The sequence below is a fragment of the Podarcis erhardii genome (genome assembly GCF_964252035.2).
Source record: "Podarcis erhardii genome assembly, chromosome: 10".
NCBI classification, from domain to species: domain Eukaryota; kingdom Metazoa; phylum Chordata; class Lepidosauria; order Squamata; family Lacertidae; genus Podarcis; species Podarcis erhardii.
Window position 1 is genome coordinate 25,083,582 of NC_138500.1, and position 14,495 is coordinate 25,098,076.

Sequence of the window (14,495 nt, forward strand, 5' to 3'; positions counted from 1 at the left end):
CTGATGCACTGAGCTACGGCAATATTTTATTTTATTACTTTTTTGTGTGTGTGTATACACACACACACACACACTAAAATAAAATTGAAATAAAATAAAATTTTGTATATAATAGTTGATGCTTTTGATGCTTTTGAATTATGGTGCTGGAGGAGACTCTTGAGAGTCCCATGGACTGCAAGAAGATCAAACGTATCCATTCTGAAGGAAATCAGCCCTGAGTGCTCACTGGAAGGACAGATCCTGAAGCTGAGGCTCCAATACTTTGACCACCTCATGAGAAGAGAAGACTCCCTGGAAAAGACCACTGCAGGAGGGAGTGGAAGACAGGAGTGCCTGGCGTGCTCTGGTCCATGGGGTCATGAAGAGTCGGACACGACTAAACAACAACATACACACACACACACACACACACACACACACACAAAATGAAGTAATAAAATGAAATATTGCCGTAGCTCAGTGCATCAGCTCCGCCTGCATAAGGTCCTCCCCCGTTTGGCCCCACATCCCTCTAGCAAAGCCGGGCAGGAGAGAACCCAGCCTGACACCCGCGGTTCCGGAGCGCTGCTACCCTTCAGACCAGGCGACGCCGAGCCAACGGTGCAAAGGCAAGCTTCCTACGTCGCTGAAATCGTAGCCCCCCGTTTCGCCATCCCGGATTTCTACGCTAGGCCGCGCCGCGTGTCAGTCTATCCTTTTCCTGTCTCTGTGGGCCGGCCAGCCCACGCCGGCGCCGCGGAACCAGAGAGAGTCGGCGGCAGAAGGTGCAGCGCGCGAGCTGTGGGGGGAGGGGGAGGGGCCTTGACGGGGGTCGCGGGGTATTGGAGGTTGGGCTCGGCTGGCGCTGACTAGGCCTCGAGTTCTCGCCGGGCCTTCGCTAGCTGGGGAGGTGGGCGTCGGGGAGACGCCAGCGCTCGGGAATGGAAGCCGAGGAGCCCGGCCCCAGGTAGATGGGGCGGAAGGAGGCCGAGGCCGAGCTCGCGGGGGGGCAGGGGGGGCTTCCAAGGCCCTCTGGGGGCGGAGGGGGCCGTGGTCGCCTCCCCTCCTGCCGTGGAGGAGCACAAAAGGCTTCCAGGCCAGGGTCTCTTGCCACAGGCAGGCCAAGGCCTGAGCCCGGAATGGGAAGGTGGAGAGGGGAGTGAGCGAGGCTCTGGGTCGCCTCTGTATTGTTATTTATCATGCGTGTTTATATTACTGATACATAGGCAGATGCACACAGGGTGGAGGGCTGCATCTCTCTCTCTCTCTCTCTCTCTCTCTCTCTCACACACACACACACACACAATTATATATACTTACTAGCACATGTGTAATATTGGAGTAAGATCTGTTAGGTACGCTCACAGTACACATTTTACTGTCATGACTCCCCTGTGTGTGTGTGTGTGTATTTATTGTTGTTGATTGCAATTTTTAAAAATGGTTCTCATGCACCTTGCCCTGAGATCCTTTGATTATAGGGTGGGTTATAAATATTTACAAACACACATATATACTTATTGATTGGTGTCCATCTGTCTCGGGAGACAATGGAGGAGTGAAGGCAAATTGTTGGAAGGCAGAGACTGATATGAGAGAGACATGTTTTGTGCATATACATGTGCACATACATACATACATACATACATAGCTGCTAGCAGAGTGGGTGGGCGGGTGGGTGGGCTTGGCATGATTCATATTATCAAAAAGTGCCCATACATAGAAAACTTGTGTGTCAGCAAGAGGCTTGAAGCCTCTGGCTTCTAATTTTTCTACAAGTAAGGGCATGGGACTGGTGTAATTTAAGAGTGTGTAGTGAAGTGAGCTTCCACCTGCAGTGTGAAATGGTAAAATCCAGAAACAGGCTTACCAACTTGAAGCAGTTCATGTGGAACTAGGCCTCCACGAAATGTGTATTCAAAACTCTTCCTATTACCTTGGAAAGCAATTATCCTTTCTACGGGTGTGTATTCAGGATCAAATAATGTGGATGAGTTGTTTCTTTATGCTAGTTGTAAAGAGTGGTGAAAGGATGGTTTTTCCTTGCCTGCTTTCAATTACACTTAGGTGGAAACTAACTTGCCTTAATAAGTATAAGGGTAGAGCTGAGGATTCCAGTTGTTCCTCCTTTTTTATAGTACAACAGCAATGGTCCAGTTCAGATACTCTTAAAATAATCGGCATATGGGACATGTCTATGAACTCAACTGCGGATAGGAACTAGTATCTGACCCATGACAGCAGGTTTTCCCAGCAGCAGTTTGCATGAGCATATTGGTACCTTTTTTAAAATTCTATTTGCAGCATAGGTAGTCTCATGGGAAGCTGTGTTATACTGAGTCAGACCATTGATCCATCAGGTGGTCTGTTCTGGCCGGCAGCTGCTCTCTTTGGCTGGGACTTTCCCAACCAAATCTGGAGGTGCTGGGGACTGAGTCCTGGGGCTTTCTGCATGCAATGCAAATGCCCTGCCTCTGCTCTACAGTCTTTCTTTCAGTGAATTGGTGTCAGGAAGTGGTGCCTTTCCGTGTGTGTTGTAATTTCTTTTACTCTGCTTGTAGGGTTTTTCAGTGCTTGAACCAGGTTAGCATGTTGTGTTGGGACACATTGACTTGATTAGCAATTGACAGTATTTTGTGCTTTCCCAAATCATGCAAACAGGAAACATAACTCCAAATCATTTGTCTTTAAATTAGACTTTGAGAATCAACCCTGTTACCACTCTGATCATATATTTAACAAACAAAATGCAAGCACAACTATTCATGGGTAACTTGGGATACAGTGGTGCCTCGCAAGACGAAAAGAATCCGTTCCACGATTCTCTTCGTCTAGCGGTTTTTTCGTCTTGCGAAGCAAGCCCATTGACAGCTTAGCGGCTTAGCGCTATTAGCGGCTTTTAGCGGCTTTTAGCGGCTTTTAGCGGCTTTTAGCGGCTTTTAGCAGCTTATCGGCTTAGCGGATCAGCTGATAAGTGGCTTAGCGGCTTAGAAAAAGGGGGGGAGGGGAAAAAACCCGCAGGAACTCGCAAGACTTTTTCGTCTTGCGAAGCAAGCCCATAGGAAATTTGTTTTGCGAAGCGCCTCCAAAACAGAAAACCCTTTCGTCTAGCGGGTTTTCCGTCTTGCGAGGCGTTCGTCTTGCGGGGCACCACTGTACTTCCAGAATGGAGGTTAATAGAATAGATATCACAAATGGGCTGTTGGCAACATTTTTTAAAAATTAATTGGATTTTTCTTGGAAAGGGTAAGTCTGAATTAAATGGGGAAGTATAGAATGGTATTTTTACACAAACAGTGTCTTGGGAATGCTACAAAAGATGTGCATTTCTAAGGAGCACCGATTCCACACCAAGCAGCTGTCTGGAAGTACCCCTTTTGTTGACCTTGGCTCTGATCCTGTGGGAGCAGAAGTATATACCGCATTTTTCGTCCCATAGGACGCTCCGTCCCATAGGACGCTCCGTCCCATCGGACACACCTGGTTTTTTGGGGGGGGGAAATAAAGGGGAAAAAATTTCCCTTTATTTTCCCCCCAAAACCAGATCGGGGAACAGCGGGATGGCGGCGCTGCGCCTCCCCGCTGTCCCCCGAGCTTGTGGGGCTGGCCGATGTCTGCCCGAAGCGCGGGGCACTCTGCTTCAGCGCGCCCCGCGCTCTGTGCAGGAGGCTGCTATCCGCAGCCTAGGGAGCCCTGCGGGATGTCTGCCCGGCGTGAGGGGCGCTCTGCTTCAGGGCGCCCCACGCGCCGGGCGGCAGGCTGCTATCCGCAGCCTAGAGAGCCCTGCGGGAACTCCCGCGGGCTCCCCAGGCTTGCTGATAGCTTCCTGAAGCCTGGAGAGCGAGAGGGGTCGGTGCGCACCAACCCCTCTCGCTCTCCAAGCTTCAGCAAAAGCCTGTATTCGCCCCATAGGACGCACACAGATTTTCCCTTCATTTTTGGAGGGGGAAAAGTGCGTCCTAGAGGGCGAAAAATACGGTAATATATAAGATGAGAATTGTTGCCAAACATGGAAGAAATCCATCAGACTCGTCTTGAAAATGCATGTCAAATACTACTTGAAATTTTGTTCCAAATTTATAATTTGAAATGGTAGTAAATTTAACCTTTTTAAATTATTTTTTTAAAGACATTATACTGCCCTTCAACCAGCATTTTATCCTTTTCCATTCCATCAAATGATGACTGGAGTTCCAAACATGGAGATGATGAATGAAGAGGAAACACTTCAGGGGCCTTTGGAATCAGACTTTGTTCCAGAACCTGTTCAAGGTGTCTCAATTTTTTCCTTGAAATGTTTAAGCAAATATGCAGGAACATATTTCTTTTATAATATCTGAAAACAGTTGGATAGCTTCATTCTTCAGAGTGGTGGTTTTGCTGACCTGAACCAATGCTTATTGTGAAATTGTGCCCTTTTCTTTACAGTTTTAAAATATTGTAGTAAGAGAAAAGAGTGGACACTTCTAGCTTGAGCTTGCACATTTTTTTCTAATAACTGATTAAGCAGCAGTTTACATGAACATACTTAACTTGCATTTCTGTTGTCTACAGTAAATGGTAAATGTCAAAGTTACAGGAACAAGTTGCATAACCTGTCCATATCATGGTATTCATACATGCATTACATTAATCTCAGATTGTCAGTGCAATCCTTTTTATTCCGTTTTGTAGTTCAGAAACTGATCCCGTCTTTTTTCTGGTTGGCCAGCATGTTGTATTAAAGATTACAAATTTAGTCTCACTTGATTATTCTACATCAATATTTAAAATAGTAGATTACCAATCCCCTTACAATTCTTGGATATTGTTACTCATTTCTGGATAACATTTAATAATGCAAGTTCTTAGTTTGCAACATAACTATATGATTGCTTGCCATGTAGTTACTAAGTTATTTCTTAGGATAATGCACAAAATAAAGTTTTGATGCAATCAAACTTTTCTTGCAGCCTTGTGATTTATGTAGCAAATTGAATTTATTTGTAAAAGCAGCCTCTAGAACTAAACTTGAATAACCTTAAGATTTCTCAAGTAATTTTTTATTGTGTCCTTTCTCCAGAAATGAGCACTGGGGTCAGTTTTGATGCTCAGAGCTCATTTGCAAGGCATTTTAAAAACCCTCTTTCATGTATACCAGCAGGTTTCTAATAATATATTTATCTATCCAAAGATAAATATTAACAGCAAGAGCGATCCGATGCTCTTTTCAGGGCAGTAATGGGATGGATAAGTTAGATGTGGAGTTCTTCCAACTTTCGTTGAGAATATTTGTTGGATGGCATGTTTAGCTGAAAGATATTTTATAAGTTAGAAATAGATTTTTAAATGTAACATTTCACATCATCTCTGATTAAATAGTAGTATTTTCCTTTTGTCTTACAGCAACTGTTAAAGGAAGAAAGAGAAAAAACAAAACTTCTGAACCCAAGAAACCTGCTGCTAAAGTTGCCAAATCAAAAGCCAAACAAGAAAAAATCACAGATACTTTTAAAGTCAAAAGGAAAGTAGATCGTTTTAATGGCGTATCTGAAGCTGAATTGTTAACCAAAACTCTTCCTGATATACTGACCTTCAATTTGGATATTGTAATTGTAAGTCAGATGTAAGAAAGTTTTATCTGTAGATAACTGTTTTGCAGCCAGTTCAGTTAGCAACTTTGTAGTAAATCCCAAAAGGGATGTCTGTGTTAGTCTGTTGCAACAATAGCATTCTGTTCTTCCCTTGTATAGATCTGGGCTCTGTATAGAAATGTTACAAACCTCCTCTTGTATGACCTTTTGGCTCCACAGTTTAATGTTTTTCCCTGGGAGTTTCTCCATGAGGATAATTTATCATTCCCCCCCGCCCTTTTTTCCCTTTTTAATTGATAAGAAGAGGGTCATTTGTTGTTTCAAGTGATCATTTTACTAGATTGGCTGGGAAACAAAAGTGATCACTTTCTGATATTTCCTTATTCCCAACAAATAATTGAGGTCTATTTCCACTTTTGCTTTTTCCTTAGCTGTTTTAAAGTATTTTCCTCTGTTTTAGCACAGTGGTTTTCCATGGTCATAAACATTTCAAGTATTTACAACAGATCTGTAAGAGCAGATGAGATAAGTGATTAACTTTATATTTTCTGGAACGTGAAAGTCGTCTCTGAGATATTTCACATTTTCGTTCCATACCCCCTGCTTTGCTTCAGCAATTAATAGTGGTAAACAGGTCTTTATTTATTTAAAACATTTGTATCTTGTCATTCCTCAAAAAAAGCTCAAAGTAGCTAACAGAACAAAATCACAAATTAACAATTTTAAAACATCTGTTGCCAAAAATATGAAAACAGCCAAAACAGAAATAGAAAGCAGCAGCAGTCCTCTCTTACTAGTAGCATTAAAATATATTCAAAGAAAATAGAGATAGTTAAAACCAATGCATTAAAACCATGTTATAAAACCAAACACATAGGAGCATAATGTAAATAGGTGGGCAGGCTCATCCAGGAAAAGGCAGCCCTGTAGATGACCCAGTCCTCAACCATTCAGGGCATAAAAAGTATCCAAAGCACTGTGAGTTATTCCATGCAACAGATTAGAAGATTTAATTGTTCTTTTGTTTTCTAGATTGGTATAAATCCAGGTTTAATGGCAGCCTACAAAGGCCATCATTACCCAGGACCTGGAAACCACTTCTGTAAGTTCCACCTTCTATGATCTCTTGAAACTTTTAAGAATGCATTTTTAATTCTGCATTTTCTGATTGTAGAAGGGCTAGAGAAATGAGATCGTGGGCAAGATTTGGCTTTTGCTGGAAGAAGTGTAGTGAATGGCTGCATGGGTGAAATGTGAGCATGTAGAATAGTGCATATTCAGCATGAATGCTAAAAGGAAAATGCCAAACGGTGACATAATACAGGAGAAGATCTGTTATCTCACTTCCTTCCAAGAACATCAGAGGCAAATTGTGTGGGAAACACACAATAAGAGAGCCAAAAACGACATGGTGTTCAAGTACTGGTTGCCTGATCAGTGATAAGAAGTTGACTGCATTGTAACTCAACTATAAGAATCATATATTTTCTCCTTCCACAGGGAAGTGTCTCTTTTTGTCTGGGTTAAGTGAAGAACAGTTGAATCATATGGATGACCACACTTTGCCACATAAATATGGTATTGGGTTTACAAACATGGTGGAAAGGACAACACCAGGGAGCAAGGACCTTTCCAGGTAAGGTCAAGTTGGAATTCCGTAAATAGATCATGGGTATTTCCAGGCCTGTTATATAACTTAATATTTTCCTCCCACTTTTTAGCAAAGAGTTTCGGGAAGGAGGACGGATTCTGGTGCAAAAATTGCAGAAGTATCAACCTAAAATAGCAGTTTTTAATGGAAAATGTGAGCCTTTTATATACAAGATTTCTGCATATAGATTTCACTGGTATTGTATTGTGACTAACAGTCAATTTGTATTTAATTTTACTGTAGGCATTTATGACATTTTCAGCAAAGAGGTTTTTGGAGTAAAGGTTAAAAAGTTGGAATTTGGACTCCAGCCACATAAGGTTCCAGACACAGAAACAGTAAGTTCCTGTCGTGGTTATGAAATAAAAACACAGAATCTTACCATTTGTGGAAGAAGGAATTGATATAAACTTGCACTGATGGAGAAAAAAACACTTCTATTCAAAACTATTATCTTAGAATTTAAGATTTCACTACCTGTGAGTGAGATAATGGAAGTTTTTGAAACAAAGTTTGTGTTTTAAAAATGCTTTACCAGTTTGGAGGCTTCTGATTTAACATTGCCTTCTGTTTTGATATTTTTTCCTTTTTACAGCTTTGCTATGTTATGCCCTCATCCAGTGCAAGATGTGCTCAGTTTCCTCGTGCACAAGATAAAGTTCATTATTACATCAAGCTGAAAGACCTAAGGGATCAGCTGAAGGGTGTCGCGTCAAATGCAGAGGTCCAGGAAGTGCAGTACACATTTGACTTGCAGCTAGCACAAGGTATAGCATATGAAGCCAGAATAACCAGGATTTGCTCAAAAGACCTAATCCACATGAGAAAAATAAAGTGGGCCTGGGCAGCTGCTCAGTGCTGTAACCGGAAGACTGCAGTTTTGACCTATTTTAAACAAAAGTGTCCTAAACTTATGCATGATTTCTTCTTTGAAACTATTCCTTAAACAGTTTAACAAGAGAGCAAATAGAAAGTTTTTAATACATTTTGGAGGTCTTATAACTTGTAATTCCTTAAAATTCTATTTTATACTGGATATTATTTAATCATATACAATAAGAATATAATTAGAATATGCCTTCTGAGTAGGATAACAGTGTTATCCTGTTGAAAGACTCCTCATATGCTCAAGTCAAGAGTTTGAAATCTGATTTATTTTTCTCTATAAGGTTTTTATTGAGATTTTCCCATAATACAATAAGGTTACAGCTACCTAAGATACAAAACAAGAAAAAGAAGAAAAAGAGAAAGAGGCAACAGAGATAAAGAGAGAGAAGAGAGAGATAAAACAAAGAAAGCAGAAACAGAAACATTAGCAAAAATGACAAAAGAGGGACTTCCAATTTTCAATCTACAGTGCAACCTTGGTTCTCGAACTTAATCCGTTCCAGAAGTCCATTCAACTCCTAAAACCAAGGCGCAGCTTCCGATTGGTGCAGGCACCACAGAAACAATAACCGACAGCTGCATCAGATGTTCAGCTTCCGAAATACGTTCCAAAACTGGAACACTCACTTCTGGGTTTTTGGCACTCGGGAGCCGATTTGTTTGTCGACTAAGCCGTTTGAGAACCAAGGTTCCACTGTACTGGTCATGTACAGAAATAATATAAAATTATTTAAAACCATCGTCAATATGAACTACTATCTACTTCACTGTCTGTTAAACAATATTTCCTCTTAAGTTACAGTGTCTCATAGTCATCATTTCATTTGTTGCATGGAAAGTCCATGATAGGTCCCCTAAATACTGTAATTATTTATAAGTGTTAACCATATTTCTTCTTTTTATTGATTCACACCAACATTACTCCATATTGTATCATACTATTTCTTTCCATCCATGTCCATTTTAAGGTCTCTCCACTGTGATCATATATTATATTCCATTTTTGTTTCTCATATATCCACTTGTTCATGTCTGGTTAGAGATTTGATTTAAGCTTTCAATGTATGTGTGTGTGTGTGTGTGTGTTACTTCAGAGGATGCTAAGAAAATGGCTGTCAAAGAAGAAAAATATGATCCGGGTTATGAAGCAGCTTACGGGGGTGCTTATGGTGAAAAAACAGCCGAGGATGGTGAACCATGTAACTTCCCTTCAAATGGAACAGGTAGAGTATAGGGAATATTTTGTTTTCTCTTCATTTTAATCCATGTTCCCTGATGCAGAAGATAATTAGGATTGGTTCTATTAATTTCTTTTGTTTTAGACAAGTGCAACACTGCATTTGGAACTCAATGCAAAAGTATAAACTATTAAGGTGTTATAAAGTAGAAGTCACATTCTGCATTCACATGTAACTTTTTATATCTATTTTTAAAATCCGACATAGAGAATCATGTATAAATCTGTGTAAGTAAAATTCAGTCTCTTCAGTTGCCATATATTTTCTCTGTCTTTCCCTCTCTCAATTTATCACTTGTAAGATAATGATGATAATAATGATGATTAGGAGCAGCAACCACAGCAGCAGCAGTGCTAATGCCAGAGGATCTGGGGGTACTGTTGGGGGACATGGTAAATTAGTGAGAAATAGCTAATCCAAAATCCAAAAAGTTATTCATGGTTATTTGACTTATTTATCATCTTTAGTGAAATAGAATAACAAAATACAAATTTTAAGTGCCAGTTGTGCTTTTTAATTCCATTTATTTTCTATCTTGCTCTTCAGCCCCAAGTGATTCTCATAGTGGCTCACAAATAAAAATGAAACTACAGATACAATAAACAATCATTTATGAAGCAGCAGAGCACTAAACCAGATATTAGAACCAGAGCTGCATAAGATCAAAACTGTTTGTTAAAATACCATCTAAAAAACAAATAAAAAGTACTAACCCAGTAATTATTGTCAGCACAATGTGAGACTCCCTTCCAAAGATGGGACATTTGATGGGCAAATATTTCTCTTCCAGTGGAAAACAGACTGACAGGAATGCCTTGGAGGAAGGCATAGAATTCTTGAAGCACAGTTGCTTTCTTATAAAATTGGCTAAAATATGGCCATCTTTAGTTTTTTAAAAAATTGTTTTCTTAATGAAATGGATTGAGTAGCTTAGTTGCTTTAAGTTGTACATGTTTAACTTCTTTTTTAAATGAATAACAACTGGCTGGCTTTTGTAGCTGAAAATTTCATGGTGGGGAATGGGTTAGACTCACAGGGGTGTCCACACTTTTTTCAAAGAGGGCCAAATTTGATGAAATGAACATGTGTGAGGGCCGACCAAAGTTGCTGAGCTTTTTTTTTTTTTTTTTTTTTTTTTTACAATTTTACCCCAAAGTTGTTGAGCTTTTCTTAGGATTTAACCCCAAAGTTGTTGAGCTTTTTAAAGGATTTTACCCCAGGACAAATACTGCCATGGGGACCGGATTAAATCATCCGGTGGGCGGGATTAGGTCCCCAAAACGGACTTTGGACATGTCTGGATTAGCATCTTCTGAGGTGGCTACCCTCAGCCACCCACCATCTACAGTCAAACAGATGGATGGATGCCCCCTGGTGGGCAAAATCTATAACCAGCACATTTGGGGAAATGCCTTTTCTTCCTTCAGCCAGAGCACCAACTAAAGGATTAAGTCATTTTGGTTTGTTTTCCTGCAGCAACCAGTGCAGAGTACAGCAGTGGATCTTCCTTTGGAGATGTCCCCAATGGACAGTGGATGACACAATCTTTCACAGATCAGATTCCAGATTTCAGGAATTCTAGACCACAAGAGGAAGAAGGAAGCAATGCTTAAAGGCTGCCTTTTAAGCCAAGCGTAACTTCTGCAGGAGTTTTTTAAAACACAAACGTCAAGAATGGTACCTCAGTTCTCCAACTGAAGCATTTTTAAATAGCATTTTACCTCTTAGTTCTCTCTTATGATAACCATTTGTGTTTGTAGATTTAGACCTATGAATCAGGTCACTTAAAGAAAATGTTTTTTAAGAGATGAGGCTTCCCTGTTTCTTTCTCTTTCTTTCTTATTTTGTATGAGACTTTTGTATTTAAATTGTTCCATAGCTGCAGTTTTAGAAAACTGACTTCTCATTGGTGAAAACTTTTTTTGTTTGTTTTGTTTTAAATCTGTATTTTGTAATGTAGTTTGTGAACGTACCTTTTTAACCTATCCCTTCATGTGTTGGGATATTTAATACGTGTGTTAGTCCATCTAAGGAGAGGGAAAGCTGCTTGTAGATCTAACATTGTTACTGGAAGTGACATAGCAAGTTATTGTCCAGCAAATCTGTTGCACACAGTTGTAGGCCTGCCTCTGGTGTGAAGGAGCCTTGCTTTTATGGCAGAAAGTAGTGTGCAGGCATGTATGTACATCATTTGACTACTGCCACTTGAATGTGTGACCTGCCACCATTGAAAAGCATAAGGGTTGAACCAAATGATCACCAGGTCTCTCCTCTGTTACTTTATGGGGGCCAAGCACCTTCATCCTGTTGTTGTTGTTTAATATCTGCTGCTATTTCAGCTGGCATTTTCACTCTCTCCATTTCATTCACCCTCAAGTGATCCCAGTCAATCAGGGATTATATACTGGATGTGGTGACATTACAGTGCTGTGCAGCCGGTCAGATTTGACTGCTTGCTGATGTCACTAAGAGCAAGTGGGTTCCCCTTAGTGTAAGGGCACTGCTTCAGATTTTGAGGATAATCTTGGCCCATAATGGATTCTAAAATCAACATTTTAACAGCCTTTCACAGGGATCTCTGTAAAACAACTGAAAGTTGTAGCACTTCTTTCAGTTCTGATCTAAGATTATCCTAGCACATACCTTGGTTCAGTCCTCCCTTTACTACTTTTGCCTCAGCCCTAAAAAGCTTTCCTTGTGAGAAATGGAAATCCTGCCTCCAGTGTATTGTCTTTGATGGCCCATGATAAACATGCATGTGTGAACAATTCCTTAGTGTGTGAGAGAAAAGTGTGTGTATAAAGAAGAGAGGTATGAGGAGACTGTGCACATGTTTCTGAGAGTTTAATACCTCAGTCTCATAGCCACTTAAGAAGATGGAGGGGAATGCTATAACCGCCACATTTTGTGTGTTCCCTTCTGCCTGCCCTCTGAAGGTTGAGCTGCTGGTGGGGAATGGCTTGTAGTGTAGATCTTGGAATGTAAAGATACGGTGGTGGGGATTTAGGGCTAGGGAACATGTGATCGTCCAGATGTTTTTGGAATCCAAATCCCATCAGCCCCAGATTGCATGGCCAATGGTCCAGGATGATTGGAGTTGTAGCCCAACAATAAATTGAACGGCACATGATCCCCAACCCTGATTTAGTGTTTCAAGAGAACATTGGCCAGAATAGAGAACCACCTTAAGAAGGAAATATGTATGCTCTGTACAGTGGTACCTTGGTTCTCAGACTTAATCCGTTCCGGGAGTCAGTTCAACTCCCCAAACTGTTCAAAAATGAAGGCGCGGCTTCTGATTGGCTCCAGGAGCTTCCTGCACTCAAGCAGAAGCTGCGTCAGACATTCGGCTTCTGCAAAACATTTGCAAAATTTAACGCTTACTTCCGGGTTTGCGGCATTCGGGAGCCGATTTGTTCGACAACTAAGCCATTCGAGAACCAAGGTACCACTGTATAGGCTTTTAAAATACATACATGCCACAGGAGAAGGAAAACATTGGAAAGGACTGGGGGCAAGAGAGGGTTGATCTGAAGAAGCTTCACCAGAATTCAGCATTTTTCATTTTTAGGAAACATCACATTCCACATCTTGGTGGCCAAAACGATGTTGGTGGTAGTGTGACATTCAGGCAGTTACAAGCCTACCCTAGGAAATGGACATAATTGCCCACCTACAAAACATTTCCTAATGGTTTGGGGCACAATGACATTGCATTGCAGACACAGCACCTGCATATGGAAGATTTCAGTAAGCTTGCCCTGTCCTCCCCTCCTACTCATGGACACTCATACAGGCAGTGCTACGGTGTTAGGAGAAATGGGAAGTCTCTGTGCATTTCCACAAATCTATTGAGCTCCTTCTTTCCATGCCTTGCAAAAGTTTGGGTATAAGTGAAGGAGATGTGTCCCTTTTCCCTCTAACATTCATTCGCACTGCCTTGTATGCACAAGTGAAGGAGGGAGAAAACAGCCTCCGTTTTAGCTCTGTCGGAATTCTTTGCTTGCAAGTTTTGAGCCCACAATGCAAGTAGATCATGCTCATTGTCTTTGGATAAACTTAAATTGATGTTGGGAGTGTTTGTTCTGTCTGTGCCTAATATCTTGCTTCCTTCTCTCTTCCCTGCACCTCCTTTTTGTCACAAGTGGGGAAGAGATAGCATAAAAGTAAAAGCAATAAGAGGATAAAACTGAAGTTTTGATCATCTGCTGATTAGGTGCTTCGGATACTTGAATTATGCGCAAGAACTGTGTCTCCATAATGTGTACATTATGATCACTATTTAAGTATACCACAAACAGCTGGATTTATTTAAAAATGTCTTGTGTGTGTTTGGATCAGGAACAATGGGTTGAGTGGATCAATTTAAAGTAGATCCATAGCTTTCTAGCAGCTTTGAACCTTATGTAGTGTTTTGACTTGCTGCTCATTGAGAGATAAGCATGTTTGTGATCTCCCTCCAAAATCATGTGCTTTAATCCACAAACACAACATTGTTGTTTTTTTAAAAAATAATAAGATTGAGGTGTATATTCTGGTTCTGATCATGTCGGTTAGTTGCTGTGGAAACTTTTCATTATCTGGTCAACAATCTATAAAATGATTCACTTGCAGCACAGTCCTATGCATGTTTACTCAGAATTAAGCCCTCTGGTGTTCAGTGGGATTTACTCCCTAGTAAGTGTGTTCAGGATTACAGCCTTAGGTTTTTTAAGGGGTTTTTTTAATGTATCGCTGTTTACATGGACACTTTCTTGCAAGTGCTTGGAGTGCCTTGCATCAGGGATCTGAAACAATTTTTAGTTTTAACAAAGCTATATTGCCACAGGTGGTGGACAGCTCAGTAGTAACTTTAGTTAAGTGTGAAAAGAGAACATCTTACTTAAAAGAGCATCCATTAGATTACCAACAGGTTAATGAAATGTGAATGCACGTCTATTGTCAAACATGGTGCTTTTAAAAATTGTATCGAACACTTCTGATCTGCCAATTTCTTGCAAAAAACAAACCAGGAATTGTTGCAGTATCTTCTGGTGCTTAATTGTGGCATTGTTTAATAAAAGTCTTAATGCTGAATTGTTTGTGCTGTTGAAAAGAAGAAATGGATAAATTATTTGAAATAAATAAAAGAACGGATGTTTAATTTTGGTTTTAGTTTGACTT

General features: G+C 40.7%; 1 protein-coding gene across 2 annotated transcripts; it reads left to right on the plus strand.

Annotated features, from left to right (window-relative positions):
• The first annotated feature begins 426 nt into the window (after window positions 1-426).
• Window positions 427-14,475, plus strand: TDG (thymine DNA glycosylase). Of its 2 annotated transcripts, none has more exons than XM_081879341.1 (10): window positions 427-767; window positions 4,112-4,254; window positions 5,368-5,576; window positions 6,588-6,657; window positions 7,056-7,191; window positions 7,277-7,359; window positions 7,450-7,544; window positions 7,802-7,973; window positions 9,189-9,317; window positions 10,809-14,475. In XM_081879341.1, exons 1-10 carry the CDS (start codon window positions 442-444, stop codon window positions 10,943-10,945), a joined length of 1,500 nt encoding a protein of 499 aa, XP_081735467.1. In that variant the 5' UTR covers window positions 427-441; the 3' UTR covers window positions 10,946-14,475. The 2 variants fall into 2 exon arrangements, with proteins under 2 accessions (XP_081735467.1, XP_081735468.1); XM_081879342.1 differs by lacking the exon at window positions 427-767 and adding an exon at window positions 794-949.
• The last annotated feature ends 20 nt before the right edge of the window (window positions 14,476-14,495 follow it).